General features: G+C 37.3%; 1 protein-coding gene across 1 annotated transcript; it reads left to right on the top strand.

The window, feature by feature from the left end:
* The first annotated feature begins 22,561 nt into the window (after positions 1–22,561).
* Positions 22,562–23,374, top strand: LOC104107254 (wound-induced protein 1). Its single transcript, XM_033658944.2, has one exon. It carries the CDS (start codon positions 22,797–22,799, stop codon positions 23,121–23,123), a length of 327 nt encoding a protein of 108 aa, XP_033514835.1. The 5' UTR covers positions 22,562–22,796; the 3' UTR covers positions 23,124–23,374.
* The last annotated feature ends 2,040 nt before the right edge of the window (positions 23,375–25,414 follow it).

Here is a 25,414-nt window from a genome sequence, read left to right as displayed (position 1 = left end):
TATATATCTCGATACCGGTTCACATCGACCAACAACCGACGAAGGTTTCTCGACCTTAAAGTCAGAGTCGATAACACATGCCCCGGGAACGAGTTCTTCGAGGCATGGCTCCACCACCGATTTCTCACTGGCCGACCGAGATGAGAAAGCAGCCTCTTTCTGAGGAACAATTTTAGATATCTTGGCCATCTAAATTTTTAAGAACAAAGAAGATGGGAAATTGAAATACTTTGGTGTTTGGCGAAGAACAAGCGAAGAAAATCTTAAAGCAGGAAATAGAGAGCTTTGGAGGAAGCAAAGAACTGTGAAGATTAGAATGAGAAGAGTTGAAGGTAAATGATTAAAACAATGAAGAATGGGGGTAATTTATAGGTTTGGCGATGACGGTTCAAAATCAGCAATAGTCGACCATCGTCTGACGCACATTTAATGTCTTGGTAACTGAACCGACGGTACATTTGTCACATACGTCATAGTCGGACTCGACGCAGACGTCATTGTGTATCTAGTAAGAGGTTAAAAAATCATATAATTTATCGCCACATTCTTTCCGAGAAACGAGGGGACTATTTGTATACGGTCAAAACCGAGTTTGTCCTTCGTAAAATTAGTCAAAATTGGAACATAATGGACCGAGGGTCGTCATTATAATATCGAGATATAATGTGAAGCTGGGTTATCGAGCTCGAGATCCAGACCGATCAATACCAAGCTCGATGCAATATCAAGCTCGAGTCAATATCGAGCTATGATGTGCAATGATGTTATCGAGCTCAAGAGCCAGAGACCGATCAATACCAAGCTCGAGTCAATATCGAACTCGAGTCAATATCGAGCTCGAGTCAATATCGAGCTCGAGATCCAAGACCGACCAAGATCGAGCTAAGAGACAAAGAGTCGTTGTAGCCGCACTAGGGGAGAGAATCTCGGTGAGAATTAAGGAAAAACTAATTAATTAATCTATAATAAGATCCCCACTATGTATTTTAAATTATATTCAAAGTAGGATTGCTCCACTATGAAGAGTGGCTATCATTTCTGTAAGAGAGATCGAATATTCAAGATTCAGACATCAATACACTCTTACATTTCAAAGATTATTACATTGATATATAGTAGAGATTATCCTTTTTTGGGCTTTGGACATTGATTCATCTTGCTTGTTTATAAATCATTCTTTACATATTTATAGTTTTCTTCAATTTTCATGCAATTTTACATGTTTATAAATATTTACTGTCATTATATTATTTTATAAAATATTTAAAATTAAAAATTATGGGGTTTACGCCCCATGTCTCGGGGCTTACGCCTCACTAAGGCATATGTAAAACGCCCCGCCTTACGCCCACGCTTTTTAAAACACTGATATCAACACTAGACAAACTTTTCAAGGTGAGTTACTTTCTTTAGTATTGAAGTAACACGCCATGTCAATGGGTTTTTGCTTGTGTACAAATTTCAATTTTTATGTATATATATTTATATAAATATATTTTTAATATAACATTATTTGTGAGATTTCATGTTTCAAAAGGACAAAGTACAAATTCTAAAATATTACAATATTAATAAAGTGCATCATCCTATCATTGAGAAACCATGGGTATTGCTCAAAAGCAGCGGGGTATTCCAATCTTCTTCAAAATCAACTTCTTGCTTAATATGAGGGATTCTCGCATCTATCTCATGGATATTATACATCTTTCACTTTTTTATATTTACTCTAAGAATATTTACATTATGTGTATTGGTTTTCAAGTGGGTAATTTTTCAACTTTTCAATCCTATGTCTTCTTCCTCTTCGTCGATCATCACGGAGGGATTCATATCTTTTCAATCCAACAACAAAAAAATGCAACAACGAGAACTTTCTAATCTTATATCTTATTATACAGTATAATTTTCTATTGCTGCATTTTTTCTTAGTGTCACTTTAATTTGTTGGCCTAAAGTTTTGATAAGCATTGGATTATCGATTGTTGTTTAGGTGTCTAATGACATTGTGTTCTATGGTTCTTTGCCTCACTTTCGTTTGTTTGATTTCTGGTAAAGAATGGCTGAAAATTAGCTTTCATCTAGAAGGGGCAACAACACAGAAGATTGTCCTAAGGATTTTGGTCACACTTGTATATTTAATCAAGGTTAGTTAATGTATAAAAAAAATCAAGAATAAATAAGGAGTTGTTTTTAAAAAAAAAACAAAAAAAGGAAGAAGAAGAAAGAAGAAAAAGAAAGTCTAATGGGAAAAAGAATACATAAGGTTCCCTTTCCCATTCAAAAAGTAACAGGGATATCCTTTCTCAACCTGTTATAAAGGTTAAGAAGGTAAACTGAATTTTACTCAAATTTTTATAGCTTCATGTAAATGGGATATATTTCGAAATGGAAAGAGTATTCATGGCCAGGGCATGAGTATTAAAAGTAGAAAACTATAGTATCTTCCGATCGAGTTGTTTTTAATGTTCTCCTCTGTCTATAATCAGTCAAGATTTTCTGAAATGATCTTGCCCATAATCTTACACGGTGAAAATTTATATATCCTCATTAGGTGTTATACATCAAATTACACCTATTTATTATAGTTAAAAAGGAAAAGGCGTCAGAAATGTCCTTAACGTATTAGAAATGGCTCAAAAATACCCTCCTTCCACCTATGAGTTTAAATTTGCCCTTAATATTATTTTTAGGCTTAAAAATGCCTCTCTCTTAACGGAAATATGACATGGCATTGATGGACACTTTAACATTAAGGGCAAATTTGAACCCATAGGTGGAAGGAGGGCATTTTTGAGCCATTTCTAATACGTTAAGGGCATTTCTGACCCTTTTCCGTTTTAATTAAACATGTAGCATTTATTTAGTCTAGAAAAAAGTGAATTATTTTTTACTAAAAACTCAAAAAAAAAAAGAAAATATTTGTTTTCCAGTTTTTACAAAAAAACTGCTTTAAAAAAAGCTGAAAAATATTTTCTAAACCAATATTTTTGTAAAAACTGAAAAAAAAAACTGAAAAGCAATTTTCTAAAGCAATATTTTTGTAAAAACTTAAAAAAAAAATATTTCCTCTTCTTCTTCCTTCATTGTTTGTCCATATGCTTTCTGAGTTCATTTTTTTTTTATATATTTGAGTTCTTCTAATGAGTTAGTACATCAAAACTGAAATATTTTTATTTTTTTCAGTTTTTAGCATTTTTTTCCTGACTAAATAAATGTTACATATTTAATTAAAATGTTATTTTTTCAAAACTCAGAAAGCCAATCTATTCCTAAATAAATGCTACATGTTTAACTAAATAATTGCTATATTTTTCGAGACTAATGAATTTTGTTTTACTAAAAACTGAAAAAATAAAAATATTTCAGTTTTGATCTCATTAGAAGAACTAAAATATATTAAAAAAATAAACTCAGAAAGCATATGGACAAACAAGTAATGAAGAAGAAGAGAATATTTTTTTTCAGATTTTACCAAAATATTGCTTTAAAAAATTACTTTTCAGTTTTTACAAAAATATTATTTTAGAAAATATTTTTTAAATTTTTTTAAAGCAGTTTTGTTTTTGTAAAAACTGGGAAAAAAATATTTTCGTTTTTTTTGAGTTTTTAGTAAAAAATAATTCACTTTTTTTCAAACTAAATAAATGCTACATGTTTAATTAAAACGAAAAAGGGTCAGAAATGCCCTTAACGTATTAGAAATGGCTCAAAAATGCCCTCCTTCCACCTTGTGTGTGTGCACGCGCGCACGCTTCATCCCCACAAAAAATTAGTCAAACAATCTATTATACGCCATTTACAAGCAATATTTTAAAAGGCGGGGGTGTGAGGCAAGGCGTTTTACTTGATATGGGGCGAGGCGTAAGCCTGGAGGGGGGGGGCATAAGCCCCATGGATCTTTAAAAATGTTAATTTATAAGTTAATAAAATAACATAATAACACAAAAAAAATATAAAATATAAATTAAAAGTTAAAAATTAAAGGAACTCATAGAAAAAAATATCTAGCATGATTCTTAAGTATAACTAATGCATACAAATCACGTATAACGTCTTTAACTTTCAAATAATTAAAAACTTATAATTTCTTTAAAAAAATAATCAAACTCTATAGTTTACCTTCCTAAAAATAAATAATTAATAAAATCTTATTAGTACGATAATTAAAATATTACTCCTTCATGAATAAATACAAATTAGTTTAAGATATCAAATTAATAAAAGTGTATAACAAGGAGGGACAAATGAACTAAGACATGACCAATAACAAGTGAAGATATAAATTCGCAATACTATATTTAATTATTGGAGTTATGATCAATCTTCATATTTCTATCGATGAATAGAACTTTTATCATTAATTTGTTAAATAATTTTGAAGGTTAACGATATTAATTAGGAAATTCGACACGTGATTTGCGTTAGAACTGTTAGGCGAGCCCCGAGCGTTGGACGTTAGGCGTGTTTAGGGCGCACGGTCGGGCGCTTGGGGCGTAAGCCTCACCGAACTAAGCCCCATACATGAGCCCCAGGGCATTTTGCAAGTGCCCCGCCCAGGGGCGAGTCCTAGAAATGCCTTTTAAAACACTGGTTGAGATGAGTTTAGGTTTTCTAATTTTACTTTAAAATAAATTACTATAATTTGTGCAACCAAAATTTTAGAATATAGCACCAAAATTATTTCTTAGTGCCAAATATATTCCCTCCAAAAAAGGATTGTTTTGATTTTTTACTTTTATGAATAACAATTTTTCTCAAAAAAAAAAAAAATCAGAAAAAGAATGCAAAAGGGGGTTCCTTTCCCATTCAAAAAGTGAGGGAGGTATCCTTTCCCAACCTATAAAGGTTAAGAGGGTAAACCAGAGGACCTCTCTCTGAGTAAAGAAAGCATAATCTATCTACTGTAGACATCCACTTATAATAGTAAATAAAGTACTTTGCACCTTTTACTCTAATTTTTTTTTAATATGAAGCTCTCTAAAAATTCAACATTCTAGTTTCACGTACGTAGTATTATGAAATTTTTCATATATATATATATATATATATATATATATATATATATATATATATATATATATATATATATATTAGTCAAGTCAGTACTACAAATTCTAATAAATCATATAGTGACATATAATATGAGATGGAAGTGTCGCAATTTTCATTTATCTAATTTGCATTTTGTGTGATTAAAATTTGGAATACATTGCGTAATCCAATTTTCATTTAGCTGTTTCTTTCTTGATTTATTTATTTAAGTTTTGTCTGTTTCGAGGAGGGATTAGATTTGAGATGAGATGATTATTCTTAGAAAGGTGATAATGACGCATATCCTGCTGAAGATATTAAGCGCACATTTCCTAATCATGAAAGCAGGATTATGCCATAACCTAGTTTGATGTAACTTTTGAGGAAAGTTTACGTGTGAAAATGTTAAGCCTTAACCTAATCTAATTAAGATGCTACTAAGGGGCGGAAGGAGTGTAGAATATACGTGTTCTGTCAAACCCTATAACTTTGATCTTTTCATAAGAAATTCATTAAATATGTATAAATTATTGATTTAAAACCCACTAACTTTAAAAGATCTAGAATGATAACACATAAATTTTAAATTCTGGCTCCGCTTATATGCTACTATAATTAACTGCAAATGCCAATCTGTAAATTTAAGTGGTCCTAATCAAAATAACGATAGCAAAAGAAGGCAGGCACCCAGTTAGCATTTGCAAACATCACAGTATTTTCTGATGGTAGAAAATAATTTTTTACACAATTAACTTATTTTTAAAATATCTTACAGATGATTATATTATTGTTGAGTTTTTAGTTGAGGTGTGAATGGAAAATTGAGGGATATGAATATTTTGAAAGTTTTATCCCTCGTTGGAAAGGAAGAGAAAGATTATTGTGATTGTATATATGAGTATTTTTTCTAGCTCTTAAAGAGTTAGAAAAGAAAGCAAGCTTCTCTGCTATCGTCATCGCTCGACTTTGAATTTGATTGACAAGTTTTTTGATCAAATATATATTTTTATTTTCCGTTATTTTTAGGCGGTAATTTTAATTTAAATTTCACGGACATTTCGGTACTTTCTCGAATAGGCACACAAGGTTGTTTCTAAACAGACACTGCCTTGTTTTCGAAAAGGAATTTTCACTCCCTTTCAACTTTAACTTGTTGATTATAAATTCAGATGCTTGACCTTATTTTTCACCATCGAAAATTGACAAACTCTCTTTTCTCTTCTGTATTTCTGTATAGTTCAAAAAGCAAGACGCAAGTATCTGATATGTGATTTCTTTAACCATTTGAATTCGATGAAGTTCTGTAATTTGTACTGCTATTATTACAAAATAATTTTTCGTTTTATCCTGAAGGAATTAATTCAAATACCGTAAGCAATAATAAGAGAATTAAACTACTTAAGGACAGAAAATAAAAATTGTGGACTCAAAATATTTTTGCATTTTGTGTTTTGTGCTAACTAACGTTTTCGATTTTCTGATTTTTTGTTTTGTGGACAAAGTTCTAATAGCCATTATCATATGTAAAAATGGAATTAGTCTGAATTATGACAAATTATCTAACACAACATAATACAGTACAATAGCATAATTGTTTTTTTTAACTTTAAGGCAATTAAGTTAAATTCCTTTTCTGAGCGTAAAAAAAATTGATTTTGATGGATGCTTACACCATTCTGTTGCTTATGCATGCATTGAAGGACGCTTCACCACGTGTACAGTGCAGTGTTCATCTATCTAGTGATTGAGATGAAAAACATATGACATATGCTGCAGCTTAATTAAGAATGGAGAAGGATTCATAGTTAGAATTTTATCTGTCCGAGTTTGGAATTTTATTATTATTTATTTAATTTATTGAGTTCGAAGTTATTTATATTTAGGTAAGAAATATTATGGCTATAAAAATTGTAATTAAGAGAAAAATAATTTTTTTAACTTATGCTAAATTATTTTTAAATTTACAAAAATTCATTCTTTTTCAAATGAATTAAAAAAGAAATACAATCAATCTATCACGTAAATGGGGATGGAGGAAGTAGTAATTATCAAACCAGTCATGTCAATTCCATTACGGATGTGCTGAGAATTAATAGGTAACCATTTCTAATTTCTAAATATATAAAGTACCAATTACTTTGGAGGGAAGAAGAAAATAATTATGTAAAGAGTTTTCCTCAATTATTTATTCATTCGTCACGAGTAAATGATCCAGATGGTAAGTGCTTACCCTAAACATTGAGTAACAACTAAACTTATACTGTGATTTTAAAGATATGTGATTTAATTTAGTATCAATTGATAAACAACAAATTGAATAAATAAATTGGACAATGAAATGAATCAAAATGGTCTGCAAACAACACCTCGACCTCGACTCGAGACAGTCTCGAGACAGTCTCGAGGCTACTTAATAAGAACAATAGAGGATGGAACAAACAACGATGAACAATGATGAACAAAGAAAAACAGCGTATATGTATATTCTTCTCAGTGAATAATAATTTCCTCACAATTGAATGGGATCCCTCTTTATATAATAGAGGAATCCTAAATAAGGTACAACTCTAATAACGGAAGTAGATAACATGATTGGCACTAACAACCGCTTTGATTTGATCCGTTCCGGGATTTTCGCCGTGATCTTCGACCGGTTACTGATATCTCGTCATTCCGTTATTACGCCTTACTCGACGTCAGTCATGCTTGATCTCGATTGTTGCTGGCCTCGATCTCATAGAACACTTCGATCTCCAGGCTCGATGTTATATCATCGATCTCGAGCCCAATCTATTATGAGGTTAGCCTCGAGGAAACTCTCTTGCCAACAAAATCGGGTATGCCCGATTTCGACCGTATACAGATAGTCCCCTCATTTTTTGAAGTGTAATGAGAAGAAAACGAATTTTGAGACTTCGATTTAATACCTCGATCAATTATGACATCAACATCATGACGTAAGCGACAGAAACGATTGAAGCGTCGTGTCTGCACTGTTTCCAAGGTCATTAATTAACGCCAGTTGATGGTCGGCCACCAGTGCTTTCAAACCATCAAAGTGGATATTATAAATAGACCGCCTTCATAATCTTCTCAAACTTTACTTTCAAACTTCTTCTAATCTTCAATAGCTCTTCTATTCTCTTCAAGTTCATCAACTTTGCCGATTTCCGTTTGCCAATCTCTTATTAAAACACAAATTTTGCCTTCTTCCTTAAACCTCATATAGCAATGGCAAAAACATCAAAGACCGTTCCTCAAGAGGAAAAGGCCTCCTCATCGCGGTCGGCCGGTAATAAAACACCGGTGGAGCCATGTATCGAAGAGTGCATCCCCGGGCCATGTGAACTCACTTCCGACTTTAAAGTCAAAAAATCCTCTTATGTTCCTGGCCGATGCGAGCCCATGTCTAGATACATCTATTCCATATCCGAAAGCGATCTCGAACAAGTGAAAAAAGACTGCCACTAGGAGAATAAAAAGGTGGTGATTCCTACCCCCGAGGAGGACATCACCACTCATGTGAAAAGGTTCTTAAGTGTGTATACTTACCTTTTAACAGTGGGTTCCATCGATCCTGTCATAATTGACTTCTGCCGCCAATACCGGGTAACCCTAGGCTAGATCTACCCCTCTTTTTGGCGCATTGTCATTTTGCTCAGATTCTTCTCGAGCAAGGTCGAGGGTTCATCTCATTAGGCTATACAACCCCCCGTCTTTATCGGAGCGGACTGATAAGGCTTCACCGTCGGGCCACGAAGGTGTTGTTCTCGACCATATTGTTCTCGACCATAGATGAGGAAAAGGACCGAGGGTGGATGGGCCGATTTTTCCGAGTCAGGAGCTCCGACTTAATCATCTCCGAGAAGATGTCGTTCCCCGAAGAATGGAACATGAAGCGTAAGTAGAACCTCACTGATAATATTTGATTACTTGTTATGTTTCCTTTACCTCTTCTCATCTATATTCTTCTTTGTGGTGCACCTTCCCCCTGGTTTCCTGGTGCAGTCCCGGACCTTGCAGGTTGGGTTCGACAACTGGTTTCAACCTCTTCGTATGCTGAGCGCTCGTGGCGCGATTTGGCCAAGGGCCGATGGGAGGCCAAAAATCATAGTAAGTTCTCCTATCCGTGTTTGATGCTTTCTTGTGAAATACTTCTTTTTAACTTGATTTCTTCTCATACAGGCCTTGGAGATAATGTCGCCATGAGGCCACCTCCCCTCGGGGAAGGGGAGGCCCCGAAGCCGACCAAAGATAAGAAAATGAGAAGGGCCTTGACTCCAGATACCCCAAAGCCCAAGAAAAGCAAGGCTCGAAAGTCGAAGACTGATCCCTCCATTCTGTCTGCCGATGTAGTCCAAACGCTACGAGATGAAGACGAGGAGGGAGAAAATGCCGACTGCTTGCTGGTGGCTCAGAAGAGGGAAGGCACCTAAGCTTCGAGAACTGTTGAACCAGTGACGGTCGAGGAGGTTCAGCCATAGATCGAGGTGATCTCGGGGGAAGGTCTGAGCAGTGTCCCCTAGTCATCGGGTGTTGATTATACCTCCTGTCGTGATGAGAACGGGTGTGCCCGATGGGTCTAGTTCTGAGGCCCTTCAAAGAGAAGAGAATGCCTCAAGTGACTCGCTCGGGGAAATTAACATCGATGATTCGCCGCCGGTCCCACGTTCTCTGAGGGGCAGTTTCGGGATGCCCGGTCCATGGGTACCCCCGATGTGGGGACAGTCCCCCGAAGGGGATGATATATTTCTCGGCTGCTTCGCGGGGGTCGAAGATGTTCCCGAACTGGACGCATCACTCATTTTTGATGAGACTCAATGGCTTTTGAACCAAGTGAGTTTTAGCGCATGTTACCATGCTTGCGTTTTGTTCTTATTTCTCTAAGTCTGATTTCCTTCCTTTCTGTACAGGCTATGACGCTCTATTGAGAAGCGTTCTCCAAATACCCAGCTGAGCTGGCCCGATGCGAGACCAATCTCAAAAAGCTTCCAGAGGGGAGAGACGCCCTTAAACTCCTCTATGTGCACATAGAATAGGAGATCATGAGTGTTCGAGCCGAGCTGACAAGAGCTCATCAAGATCAAACCGAGCTCATTGAACGAGTAATGTAAATTTTTGGGAGCTTGTTATGTATTAACTTGATATTGCCGACTAACACTTTGATCCTGCAGGTTCAGCAGAAGGCCGAATTGGTTGAGAAGCTTCGTGAGGAGGCCAAGATGAAAGAGGCAGAGACTTTGGGGTGGAAGCAGAACATGGACCGTCTCACCTCGGAGAAAGAAGCGGTTCGGGCCCAACTATCTTCGGTTGAGCATCAACTCCAAAGTGTGAAGGAGGAGAACTTGGCCCGAGCCTAGAAGGTTGAAGAGCTCGAGATTCAGTTGGTCGCTGAGCTTGCAAGGGCAACATCCGAGGTAGAGGCGCTCGTGGCCTCCTACCGAGCTGACGCCGAAGCCGCTAACACTCGGGCAAGGGAAATATCTGATGTTGATGAGGTTAGATTGTCCCGTGTTGCCGAGCATGCTAGGCACCAGTCTCTAAGAGAGACTCTTGAGGAGGTACATGCTCGTGTCTTTGACCTCACAGCTGATATCGAGAATGCGAAGGTTTTGGAGGACGAGGCCGGAGCTTTGCTTTCCGATGAAGAAGACTCTGCGAGTGGATCCGAGAGTAGAGGAGATGAAGATGAAGCTCCCGAAGCGGACTAGGCATTTAGGATTTTTTTTCTCCTTTTGTTTTTTGTGTAAGAACCTGTGTGGTCTTTGTAAATACTTTGCATATATGAAAGATTCCTTTTCTTTCCGTTTCGTCTTCGATTTCTGATTTATGATATTTTGTTTTGTCTTTGCCTTGTGAAATCTTTATTGCAATCGGTTTGTTGTAGCCTCTATAATCGAGTGAGCAACAGCTCGAACTTAGAGTAGAACAAACCCTTAGGTTTTTTAGTTAAGCGAGGGCGAGTCCCCGAGATTAACAATATGTTCGGGATTTTGATTTCGGACGGCTTGATCGAAGCCGTAATTGTACTATTTTTATAGACAAGTTCGAGTAAGTTTCGAACTCACAGTAACAGATCCCTTATGGTCTTATATCAAATAATGATGAATCCTAGAGCTATATTCAAGTCAGTTTTATTTGAGCTCGGAATAGTGGAACCCTTAGGTCTGAATTGAGTGAGAACAAAATCTCGAACTCTAAGTGTATTGGCCCTTAGTCTCTTTAGATTGGGCCGATATGGCCTCTAAAAGATGGCTATTCTTTTTCCATTTTCGGCATAGAAGACTTAGTAAAAAATTTCTTTATGCCTTAGCACATTTGTGTTAAGATAATTTGATACATCTTAAGGATTTTCGAGGGCTGATTTTATCGAAGCCCTTTTGATTACTTGCCGAGGGTAGCCTTTTTTAACCGTTTTTTTAAAAAATTCGAAAGCCTATTTTTATTGCGGGATTCGGACGTCTCTGAGCCGCCTTAATTTGGCCGTAGCCTTTGGGTATGCCTTTTGGGCTTATTTTCAAAATAACACTTAGAACTTGTTTGAAGTGTTAGTCCCCTAGAATGATGGCCTTGGCCTGTAGATCGAGGGGTGCCTCTTTAAGGTCTTATGAATTTGAGTTTAGATTAATCGAATATGTCGATCGTCGACGGCAGTCCTCGAGGGTATGAGGTATATTTGCACTTGGCCCTTGAGCCATTTCTCACAAAATCATAAGTATGGAGCTTGTATAGAAAATTTTCTTTGAGACACAAGATGCTTGATATAAAAGAATGCTTCTTTGTATAATTTATACATGCGTACATGTTTTTCCATCGGGGCTCGACTAATCTATACGGACACGGTTCATTCGACCGTTTGGCCCGTTATAAATTTCTCTATCGAGACCCTTTGGCACGAAGTATTTTCCTCGAAAGTGTAACATCCGAGGGTGATGTCCCCCAATATTCGAGGTTGATTATAAAGAAGCCTTGGATACTGTTGAATGGTCCTCAGGTAGCACATAATTGTTGTCTCATTAAAAACCTTATCGGAAAAACCCACTTGGGATAAAAATCGATCTAAGAAAAAAAGAGTGCAACGCGTGCTTTAAAATCTGAGGTCTCGATATCTTCAATCGATCACATGCAGTGAGTTAGTCTCGAGTATATAAATGAAAAAAGGGAATAAAATCAGACCTTAGCAATAATACCGTTTGAGAAGCGATATGTTCCAATTATTTGGCAGTTGTTCGCCATCCATCATGCCGAGCTTATAAGATCCCTTTCTGACAATGTCGATGACTTGGTACGGTCCTTCCCTATTTAGGCCGCGCTTCCCTTCATTAAGATCTCGAATGTTGATGGTGACTTTCCTTAGGACTAAGTCCCCGACTCCGAAGTGGCGAAGGTTGGTTCTCCTATTGTAGTATCTTTTGATTCGTTGCTTTTGTACAGCCATTCGAACGAGTGCGGCTTCTCGTTTTTCATCCAATAATTCGAGGCTAGTATTCATAGCCTTGTGATTTGGCTTTTTTGTTGTATGTCAAAACCTGCCACCAGGTTCCTCGACTTCAACTGGAATCAAGGCTTTAAAGCCATATACTAAGGAGAACGAGTTTGCCCCCTACTGGATTTTAATGTTGTTCGATATGCCCAAAGGACTTCAGGTAGAATTTCTCTCCATTTTCCCTTAGCGTCGTTCAACCTTTTCTTTAGGTTTTGAATGATAGTCTTGTTCGTCGATTCAGCCTGTCTGTTACTACTAGGGTGATACGGCGTTGATAATATCCTTTTTATTGTATGATCTTCGAGGAATTTCGTCACTTTGCTGCCGATAAATTATTTTCCATTGTCACACACTATTTCGGCAGGTATCCCAAATCGACATACGATGTGATCCCAGATGAAGTCTATAACCTCTTTCTCTCTCACTTTCTCGAACGCCTGTAGTTCAACCCATTTAGAGAAATAGTCAGTCATAAATAAAATGAACTTGGCTTTACTTGGGCCCGATGACAGAGGGACGACGATATCCACCCCCATTTCATGAATGGCCACGGGGATAAGACTTAATGAAGTTGTTCTCTGGGCTGAGGGATCATCGGTGCAAACCTTTGACATTTATCACATTTTCGAACAAACTCCTTAGTGTCTTTTTCCATGCTATCCCTCTAGTATCCTGATCTAATGATTTTGTGAGTCAGTGATTCGGCACCGGAGTGGTTCCCACAAGTGTCTCCATGGACCTCTCGTAAAACATAATCGGTGTCTTATGACCCTAAGCACACTGCCAATGGTCCATCGAATGTCCTTCTGTATAATTTTCCATCTTCAGCCAATGTGAATCGAGCAGTTTTGGTTCGTAGGGCCCTCGATTCTTTAGGGTCCGATGATAGCCATTTGTTCTTCAAGTATTCAATATATTTGTTCCTCCAATTCTAGGTTAAGCTTGTAGAGTTTATCTCGGCATGTCCTTCCTCGATCATGGATCTCGAGAGTTGGACGACAGTCCCCGAGCTGATCTCATCTTCCTCGACCGATGACCCCAAATTTGCAAGTGCATCGGCCTCACTATTTTGTTCTCGAGGTACATGCTATAAAGTCCATTCCTTAAAACGGTGCAAAGTTGCCTGCAGTTTTTCCATATACCTTTGCATTCTATCCTCTCGAACTTCCAAGGTTTTGTTTACTTGGTTCACCACCAGTAAAGAGTCACACTTGGCTTCAATGACTTCTGCTCCCAAGCTTTTAGCTAGCTCGAGACCTGCAATCATGGCCTCGTACTCGGCTTCATTGTTAGTCAACCTAGAAGTTTTGATAGATTGCCTAATAGTGCTACCCGTGGGCGACTTCAAAGCGATGCCTAGCCCGGACCCTTTCGCATTTGAAGCACCGTATGTGAAGAGGGTCCATACCCCCGATGATGTACCTGATTTTAACAAGAGTTCCCTTTCAACTTCGGGTACGAGGGTTGGCGTGAAATCGGCCACGAAGTTCGCTAAAAGTTGAGACTTGATGGTCGTTCGGGGTTGATATTCGATATCGTACCCACTGAGTTCGATGACCCATTTGGACAATCGCTTCGATAGTTCAATTTTGTGCAAAATATTACGAAGTGGGTAAGTGGTTAATACACATATGGGGTGACATTAAAAGTATAGTCTTAACTTTCTAGAGGCGCTTATCAGTGCAAGTGCCAATTTCTCCAAGTGTGGATATCTAGTTTCTGCTTCTCCTAAGGTTCGACTTACATAATAAACGGGAAATTGTGTACCTTACTCTTCTTGGACTAAAACACCACTTACCGCGATTTCCGATACTGCCAAGTACAAGTAAAGTTTCTCATATGCCTTTGGAGTGTGAAGCAGTGGTGGGCTTGATAGGTATCTCTTCAATTCCTCTAATGCATGTTGGCATTCCGGGGTCCAGGCAAAATCGTTCTTCTTTTTGAGTAGAGAGAAAAATCTGTGACTTTGATCCGACGACCTCTAAATGAATCGGCCTAAGGGAGCTATCCGTCCAGTTACCCTCTACACGGATTTTACACTGTCCATGACGGTGATGTATTCGATGGCTTTGATTTTATCGGGATTGATCTCGATTCCCCGATTTGATACCATAAAGCCAAGGAACTTGCCTGAACCGACCCCGAAAGCACATTTATCGGGGTTGATCTTCATATTGTATTTACTTAAAATCTCGAACGTTTCCTACAAATAAGCCAAATGATCCTCTGCACGCAGGGACTTAACTAGCATGTCATCAATATAAACTTCCATTGATTTACCTATTTGTTCTTCAAACATTTTATGTACTAGGCGTTGGTAAGTAGCTCTTGTATTTTTTAGCCCGAAGGGTATTATATTATAACAATATGTTCCATACTTAGTTATAAATAAAGTCTATTCTTGATTTTTCGGGTTCATTTGGATTTGATTGTACCCGGAATAGACATCGAGAAAAGTAAGGATCTCGTGGCCGGTCGTGGCATAGATCATGCGATCGATATTAGGTAGTGGAAAAGACTCTTTGGGGCATGCCTTGTTTAAATCCTTATAATCTACACACATCCTAAGTTTGTTCCCCTTTTTAGGGACTACAACTACATTGGCTAACCATTCGGGATATTTCACCTCCCGAATGGACCCTATTTTGAGAAGTTTAGTCACCTCGTCCTTTATAAATGCGTGCTTTAGCTCGGACTGGGGTCTCCTCTTTTTCTTCACCGGTTTGAACCTAGGGTCCAGGCTTAGCCGATGCGTCGTTATCTCTGGTGGGATCCATGTCATGTCTAAATGGGACCAAGTAAAACAATCTATGTTATCAATAAGAAATTGAATAAGTTATTTCCTGAGTTCGGGGGTTAATCCCGTTCCCGGATATACCTTTCGCTCGGGAAGGTACTCGATCAATATAACCTGTTCCAACTCTTCGACCGTTGATTTAGTGGCATCAGAATCTTTGGGAACAATAAAAGTTCGAGGGGTCAGAAAATCCTCCTCTTCTTCTTCTATCTCCTGCTTCCCTGACTCGGTCGAGGATGGTGGCTGTGATTTCTATTTGACTTCCTGTTTATCTTTGATGCTCGACTTTTTCGAGGTTGATAGTGTCGATATCGGCATTACCTCAACGATCGCAAACATTTCCTTTGCAGCATGCTGCTCCCCGTATACTGATTTTACACCAGCTGACGTCGGGAATTTCATCATTTGGTGGAGAGTCGAAGGGACTGCCCTCATATTATGGATCCAAGACCTTACGAGTAGGGCATTAGACCTTATGTCACCCTCGATTACGTGGAACTTGGTATCTTGAATGGTTCCTGCCACGTTTACCGGTAGTATAATCTCTCATTTAGTTATTTCACTAGCTATATTGAAGCCGTTTAAGATCTGAGCTGCAGGCACGATTTGATTTTGTAGGCCGAGCTGCTCCACGACCTTCGATCGGATGATATTCGCCAAGCTACCTGGATCCACTAAAACACACTTAACTTGAACTTTATTTAATAAGATAGAAATTACCAGAGCGTCGTTGTGGGGCTGAGAAATGCCTTCTGCTTTTTCGTCGTTGAATGATAAAGTGCCTTAGGGCATATAATCTCGGGTTCGTTTTTCCCTAGTGATTAATACCTTAATGCGTTTGAATATGGGTCCCTGTGGGACGTCGACCCCACCGACGATCATATGAATGACATGTTGGGGGTTCCTCCTGTTCATTTTTCCTATTGGCGTCCCTTTCTCAGAAATAATTCTTGGCTCGATCGCTGAGGAACTCTCGAAGGTGGCCCTTATTGAATAGATGAGCTACCTCCTCCCTTAATTTCCTGCAATACTCGGTCTTGTGACCATGCGTTCCATGATACTTGCACATCAAATTTGGGTTTCTTTGGGAAGGATTGGTTTGTATGGGTCTGGGCCACCTAGTATCTTTGATCCTTCCAATTGTCGATATAATGCCTGATGCATCGATGCTAAAGTTATATTTCGATAACCGAGGTGCCTCTGTGGGATCGGCATACTTGTCAAAACCACTTTTGCTCATAAGTCCCCGAGAATTCTGTCCTCGATCACTTCTTCGATCGTTCCGGGCGGTATTGTGTCTTGAACCATTGTTCCTTCGATCTGCGGTATATGGTTGATATCGGTCTCTATTCGATCTTGGCTCCCTGTCAACGTCCCTTTGATTTTTAACTGCCGACCTGTTTGGATGTACTGAACCGGAAGGGGCTCCTAATTGGTCGTCCTCGACCGTGATCTTTGATTGATATTGATTGTGCACACCTGCCCAAGTTAAAGCTGGATACTCGATCAAATTTTATTTCAACTGACGTGATGCTATCGATCTCCGCTCGTTCAACCCTTGGGTGAAAGCTTGAATGGCCCAATCATCTGTGACCGGTGGCAATTCCATGCGTTCCATTTGAAATCGGGACACGAACTCCCTCAGCATTTCATTATCCCTTTGTCTTACCTTGAAAAGATCTGATTTCCTCATTGCGACGTTTATGGCCCCGGCGTGTGCCTTTATGAAAGAATCTGCTAACATGGCAAATGAGTCAATGGAATTTGGTGGCAAGTTGTGATACCAAATTATTTCTCCCTTTGAAAGGGTCTCTCCGAATTTTTTCAATAACACATATTCAATTTTATCATCTTCTAAATCGTTACCCTTGATGGCGCATGTATATGAAATAACATGCTCGTTGGGATCGGTGGTCCCATTATATTTGGGTATGTCTGGTATACGAAACTTCTTTGGAATAGGCTTCAGAGCCGCACTTGGAGGAAATAGCGTTTGTACAAACTTCTTCGAATCCATCCCTTTCAAGATTGGTGGTGCCCCCGGTATCTGGTCAACTCGAGAGTTGTGTGTCTCCACTTTTTTTATCGTTGGCTCGATTCTCTTCTCCCCTGATTCAATTCTTTTGGTGAGCTCCTCGAGCATTTTCATTACCATAGGATCAGTCCCCGATTCGTTACCATTCGACCTTTCCGGTACTGACTCGGTACGATGGGTAATTTTTGGTTCGACCTTATTTGGAGCTTTATGTTGATTTTGTAACTAAGCAATAGCGGTTTGCTGAGCCCGAAGCATTTCGAATATCACTTGGAGACTGACTCCTTCGTCTCCTCTGCCCTGTGTTCCTTGGTCACTAGATCGGCCTTTTCTGTGTACGCTCCCATCGAGACCCGCGCCTAGGTCCGCATTTAGAGCAACGTGCGAACTGACATCGAATGGGTTGGTAACTGGTGCTTCCCCGAGATTAGCCTGTGGCACCTCGATTCCTGGAGCAATCATATTTTCGTTTTCACCGTGGAATCCAAGGCCATTGTCACCGTGTGTGGATGCGTTTTGTGAGTTTGACATGTTCTAACCTGAAAGCAAAGATAATTGACAAGAACAAGCATAAAATGGTGTGTTTTACCAGAATCAGTACTAAACAATTACTATTATCCTCAGCCCCACTGTGGGCGCCAAACTGTTTACCCTAAAAATTGAGTAACAATTAAATTTATATTGTGATTTTAAGGATATGTGATTTAATCCAGTATCAATTGATAAACAACGAATTGAATAAATAAATTGGACAATGAAATAAATCAAACCGGACTGCAAACAACACCTCGACCTCGACTCGAAATAGTTTCGAGGCTAGTTAATAAGAACAATAGAGGATGGAACAAACAACGATGAACATTGATGAACAAAGAAAAACAACGTATATGTTTATTCTTCTCGGCGAATAATAATTTCCTCAAAAGTGAATGGGATCCCTCTTTATATAATAGAGGAATCCTAAATAAGGTACAACTCTAATAACGGAAGTAGATCCCATGATTGGCACTAACAACTGCTTTGATTTGATACGTTCCGGAATTTCCGCCGTAATTTTCGATCGGTTACTGATATCTCACCATTCCGTTATTACGCCTTACTCGACGTCAGGCATGCTTGATCTCGACTGCTGCTGGTCTCGATCTCATAGAACACTTCGATCTCTAGGCTCGATGTTATATCTTCGAGCTCGAACCCGATTTATTATGAGGTTTTCCTCGGGCAACTCCCCTACCAACGAAATCGGGCCGTATACATCAAGCAGTCCTCATTCTGCTATTGGCTAGAATTCCAAGCCATAATTCTATTCAAAATATAAGGCCGAGAAGAAGAAGTCCTTTTATGTCGCAGATATGAACAAAGGGTCGTGTCAAATTGATGTGTGTCCATTTCTACTTTCTAGACAAGAATGATATGACATTAATTTTCTTCCCCACTAACTACTCCTATCGCGTTGTTGTCTAGCTCACCACTGAGTAGACGTTACATTTGACCATTTAGAAGGCTTATGAAACGAGAATAGCACATTGCCAAATTACCTGTCTTTTTTTTAAAAAAAAAATATATATATATTTCCACCTGGTTATTTAACTTCTAACAATTGGTATATCCCAAGGGTAGAAAAAGATACCGCGAAATTAATTTTGTGGAAGTACACTTTTGCTACAATCCTAGACCTCTAATTCTAAATTATAGTTTTGTGTTAATATATGCCATTAGTGATATCCTTATTTCCCTATTTTTTAAAATTTATGATTTTCAATGGAATATCGAGGCAAATACCATTAGCTATTGATAAGTAGATTTCTTTTCTTATATCTTCATAAACTTAGGCAAATAGAGGAACTGCGATCAAACAGCAAACTTGAACTATGTGGCATTGGCGCTATTTATCTTGCAAAAAATTTGACACGCGTCTAATACTTAAGAATTACAGACAAGTTCGACGCCAGTAAGTTGGCATCTACATTTAGCAGTACTACTTTTATTTTAATATCAGACAATGTATCCCTGGAATAGGGCTAATTCAAATTTTTTTTGTAGTGATGTATGCTCGTGTAGCTAGGCGATAAATTAGCAAGAAATTGAATTTCTTGGCTTACTATAAATCTATAATAATCAATACAACTAAACCACACTTGGAAGGCAAAAAATAAAAAAATAAAAAATTATTCAAGTCCTATCGAGGAAAAAAAGTTCTTGTGTAATACAATCTTGGTATCTTGATTATTGAATTATTTTTTCAGTAAGTATGTGATCACGCCCAACTATGTCTCCTAAGAGGTCTAACGGTCGTTGCAAATATAATCCGGTTTACAAGTCTGGAATCGAATCTCACAGGGAATTAATCTACTAATTACAACCACTAGTTCCACACGAATTCAAGTATTCAACCTTCAAAAAGGAGTATTAAATAACGATTTGAATGTTTACTAACTAAGAGCAAAGTAATTAAAATGCAATAATTTATAACTAACGGAGCAAATATTGTAGACAAGATTTGGAAAAGTCTAGGGTTATGATTTTCCCTGTTGTCGGAATCTCCCCCACCACGTTACCTATAAATTCGCCTAAGTATTCTCTACCGATCATGAGTATTTTGGGTGTCGTAGCTCTCTCTGGAGTAACTACCACAATTGACTAAACGTATTCTCTCGAACTACGCTAGCTGATACTAATTCACCGCTCACTACGATCGCACCAAGGTTTCGTTATCTCTAATCTCGCCTTTAAACCATCCGTATTGATCTCTCAAATACGTTAGGAGTGGTGTTATTCAACAACTACCTAAATGTGTACTCTCTCTCGATCAATATACACACTAAATAGGCACAGTTAAATGAGAGCTCTTCAATCAACAACAATGAAAATATAGTTGAACAAGTAGAGAAAAATCAAAGGCAAATCTATATTAAACATAATAGAAAATCATCCTCCAATCGGTTCCATCAACCCCTAGATTAGAAAGTGTAGCTACTCATAAATGTATCAATAATCATCATGATGTTCAAAGATATTAAATTACAAAGTACAGAGATAAACGAAGGGAATTATTATTTGATTCTTGCTCCACCGTGCTTTGCACCCTTTTTCTTCTCCAAAATAGTGCCCGACCCTTTCTCAACTCATTTGGGACGTATTTATATGTTAGGGTCGAAGTCCTTGAGTCCAAATTCGGGTCGGAATCTTTTAACCCGCGACTTTTAATCATATGGCTATAGACCTGGTCTGTAGCAGGGTTTGGGTACTTGATGCTTTTGCGCTCTTTTCTTTCGTTTTTGTCCTTTTTTTTGTGCAACTTTTATTCGACTATTTCTTTCGATGTTCCTACACATAAAACAACACAATTTAGCTCAAATGTCGCACAATAAATTACTAAAATAACAAAATATAGGACGAATAATGTGCTAAAGGTATATCATTTTGGCCGAACATCAATATGCATGTCATGACACCTGTAAACATTTATGTACCGCTCCATCTTTTTCTTTTTCTTCTTTGAAAATTTCTTACAAGGAAACTCATATTAATAGTATATCTTTATCTATTGTGAAATATAATGGAACAATTGATGTGACATTTTGACATTAGATTCGCACTAAGAAATTGATAAATGCCTTTCTCAAACAAGTACCACCAAGAGAGATTAAAGTGTACAATTTAACTTATACAAAGTACTTACGATTTATTCAGTAGTGAAAATAAATATCAAGTTATAAGACAAAATTTAAGAAAATGATTCTGGAAGACTAGAACCTTGGATTATAAATATCTCCAACAGCTCGAGAGTTAAGTTGGCCTAGAGCTTTGTTTGTGGTAATAGATACAAAGACTCTACTCCAGTGTAATCTCAGGATTTTAGAGATCATGGCCACTATTAAATCGTGCAAATAAATAGTTCAATCCATTTTCTATACAGAGAATTATTCCTCCAAATGATTTCAAACATTAACATGTCAAATTTCAAAAAAGAATGTACATGCATAGAAATTACATAAAATATTTGGAGATATAATTATAACTTAGAAATATGCTAAGTATTAGACAAAAAGTTGTATACATAAAGTATTTCTTGACTCCTAATCAAGAAGTACTACTACTACATGGTGTGGAGCGAAAGTCTCAAGAGGCGGGGCGTACGCCCAGGCGTTCGTGGCATACACCCGGATGTTCGGGGCGAGTTTTTTTAGTAAGGAGTAAGCCCCAGAGACTTTTTCAAATTAAAACAAAATTTGTTGAATTAATCCTTCATATAATACCCAAATTCTCAAAAGTCAGTTTGGTAATTACTCAAAAGGTTTAAAAAGGAACTCAAAAGTATTAAATTTAAAAGTAAAGACTTTTTTTTATTGATTTAAGCCCTAATTTATGATTTTCTCAATTTTTTATCTTGTCCGCTAGTCTGCTAATATCTCCCAAAAGCAACAAAGATTTAATTTTTTTTACAAATACAAAGAGGATTACATTTTTCTTCATAGCAGCAAATTCAAAGTTCAAATTACAGGTTAATCATCCTTTTTGTTCCTTCATATAGAAAACTTTATTCTTTTAGACTCAAATTACTTGTGCTTGTAAGTAACGTATAATAGATTATTTTGATTAGTTTTTTGTGGGGATAGAACACACACACACACACACACACATATATATATATATATATATATATACACACACACACACACACACACATATATATATATATATATATATATATATATATATATATATATATATATATAATTTTCTTTATTTTTTATACAATTTTACCTGTTTATAAATATTAATTATTATTATTTTATAAAATATTAAAAATTAAATACCTATGAGGCTTACGTCCCAATAAGACATATGTAAAATGTTCCGTATTACGCTCATGCTTTTTAAAACGCTAGTGCTACCCTAGTTTTCCATATTACTGTTAAAGAGATTCTTTTTCCATATTAAGACCTAAGATTTTGGCACAGTCAGCATATAGTGGGATCCGCGAAAATTGGCTAGACATCTCACACTTTAAACGTCAGTCGATGGGGCCCAGTTAACTCTGTCCCCACGCGAAGATTCAACCATTCATGCATGGGCACGTTGTGTTCATGCACTGAAAGGCGCGTGAAATGTACTAAGCCGTTCAGGTTCCCAAAAACACCCCTGCCATTTTCCGTAATTTCACCAATACCCTTGAATCCTCCTATATATTCTGTCTACCCTTCTCCCCTCCAAATCCATCTTATCACTACCCAATTCTCAGAAACTCCTCTTCTCTTGTAAAAATTATACCTCTTTTATCGGAACTGGCTAACTCTCAGGAAACTCTGGAAGAAACTAGAAACAAAGGGGTGGTGCTCGCCCTATATGAAGCCTTGAGCTCACGTGACGTTGACAAGGTCCAGAAACTTCTGGCCTCTGATCTTGAGTGGTGGTTCCATGGTCCACCTTCCCACCAGTTTTTGATGCGCATCCTCACTGGCACTGCCAAGTCGGACACCGACCTTTTCCAGTTCATTCCTCAGACCATTGACGCCTTTGGCTCCACTGTACTCGTCGAAGGCTGTGATCCTGACCGTTCAATTACTTGGGTTCACGCTTGGACTGTCACTGATGGGATAATTACTCAGGTTAGAGAGTATTTCAACACCTCTCTTACCGTCACCCGACTCAGCAATAATAATAATACGGATTTTTCATCTATTGCCCCCCGCCATTGTCCCTCTCTTTGGGAGAGCAGCCTTCCCAATCGGGTCGGTAAGTCGGTTCCGGGTCTCGTCCTTGCCCTTTGATTTGCTTATGGGCTGAAGTTCAAGGCGTTATATCTTGTGTCCGCGAGGATGTAAGTTTAACACCTAGTTTGGGGGTTTCCGTCACCGTTTGATTTGCCTTGTTTTTTTTTAATCTGCAATTGTAATTTGCTAGTGGAGTTGAGGGACCATGATAAATGGGAGACCCTTGTACTGGTTATGGTGTTTTGATGAAATATCTAGTATGGCGTGTTTGGTTTGCAATAAAAGCACTTCTTCTTGGTTTTCTGAAAGGCGATTCTTTATGTGTTAATTTTACTTTTAATTTGTGCAAAAAACACTTGGTATAAAATTTTCCACTTATGGTTGCAACTTTATAAATTTTAAATTAATAATTGTATTATAAATTTAATATGTATATATTTAATAAGAATTTTAACATATTTGAGCGAAAATTACTCCATTTTTGAACTTCTATATCTGAATCACGATGCCTTTCTTGTGACATATATCCATCGTCTAACAAATGATGAAAGAAATCAAATATTCCCAATGATTTAACAGACTAGGATGACATTGTTAGCGATTGCTCGCACATCAATTCTTCTTCGGAACTTTATCTATTTAATCTGAAATTAATATTTTTAGTTTCTTTAACTACTTCTAACTATAAAAATGTGATCTATAATATTGTTAAGTGAGGAACAAACATGTCATATCCGACTTGAAAATCGCAAGTGTAAATGTTAAGAGTTTCCTAACTCTAAGACCAATAATGACCAAAAAAAATAATATGAGACCAAGGGAGTCGTATTAATAAAATAAAATTAAAAAAGGAAGTTAAGGTTTGCAATTTGGCTGGAGACTGCAAATTAAGTTGTCAATTTCGGACTCTGGAATTGACATAAGGTAGATAAACATAGAAATTGAACAATAATGAAAAAGTGGATTACACACATCTCATGTCCCGCTTGGAATTAATAGGTGCAAGTGCAAATGAAGAACGTGCAGGATATACTTTGCTTTTGGTGTAGACAAAGAATAATTCAACAGACAAAGGCGACTTATCATCTTATTAGTAGGATTTCAAAATGCTTATCAGCCATATATTGTGCTTTCCATGCCACCCCTTTGACGTGCTTGTCATATTTATTTTAACTAAAGAGAATAAGGACTTGTGAAACTATACAAACAACAAAACTCCCTATTGGCCAATCTATAACGATATAAAAACATTATTTAGCAACCGTGTCTAATTTAAACCTGGTTTTCTTAGACTTTGCAAATGATCTTGAACATTGATTTGAAGCAATTTCAGGAAATACTAAGTTTTACAAGCTTTGACCAGCCTTACAGATGGTTTGGTAAATCGCAGTATAGTTGGAGTCTTTGTTAGTAGGACACACAGTAATAGACATTAGTCTTTTGTTATTTTGGGATTATTGGATGAAAAAAACAAAATTGGGTTTGAAGGCTTCTTCTTACATGTCATATCCATCTGGTCCACTCTATATAAACTCCACTATATTCACTAGTTTGTGCTACTTATTAAATCAATTTTGATTTCTTAAATTGGAGCTAATAGCACGTGTGTGACCTTTTGTCTGCCAATAGCTAGTTGGCAACCACGTTGAGTAAGTTTTCTTGTCCTTTTTTTCCCTTTTTTGATTGCATGAATTCATGTTAGCCCGACTCACATGGTGTTGGTATCATTTTTTGCTAATGAAGATCACAGGTGAATTCAAATTTGAAGTCACTACGTGCAAAATACCAATCTAGCTGCTAACTTCTTAGGTGTAAAGATTCAAACTTATTATAAATATAAAATTTACCAATTGTATATTTTATATATATATATACTTTTTTTACGGGATGCCCCCTAAGGGACTATTTTATCTATGCTGAAACAATTAATTGGCAATCCTAGATTACTTCTGGATACAAGAATTGTGCAGTAATGTTAAAATGGCACATATTGATTGATTGAATGAGTTGTTATCTCGTTAATGATTATAGACAATACTCACCTTATAAATTAGATTTTGAAGTTGAATTAGACGCAATACCAATTTTCTTAGCATATATTTACTTAAGTTGCTTTCCACGCCCAAGGAATACGTTAAAATTTTGTATAACGCCTTGGAATGTTTATCTATATATACGATAATGATATGGACAACTGAAAAAGACACCAAATCATTAGTGATCAGCTAGCAGTCTTTTAGTAATGTTATCTGGCACAGACTTGACTACTGAACTATGATAGCAGTAATATTACGGGCAGTGCTCATCTGGGGTAGGTGCTAATAATTAGGAGCGTACATGAGTCGGGT

The sequence above is a fragment of the Nicotiana tomentosiformis genome, chromosome 3, assembly GCF_000390325.3.
Source record: "Nicotiana tomentosiformis chromosome 3, ASM39032v3, whole genome shotgun sequence".
NCBI classification, from domain to species: Eukaryota; Viridiplantae; Streptophyta; class Magnoliopsida; order Solanales; family Solanaceae; genus Nicotiana; species Nicotiana tomentosiformis.
Note: the sequence above shows the minus strand (reverse complement) of the source record. Positions and strands in the feature narration are given on the sequence as shown.

Excerpts from the sequence above, each read along its gene's own strand:
- LOC104107254 (XM_033658944.2), top strand. The coding sequence starts at position 22,797 with ATGCGCATCCTCACTGGCACTGCCAAGTCGGACACCGACCTTTTCCAG.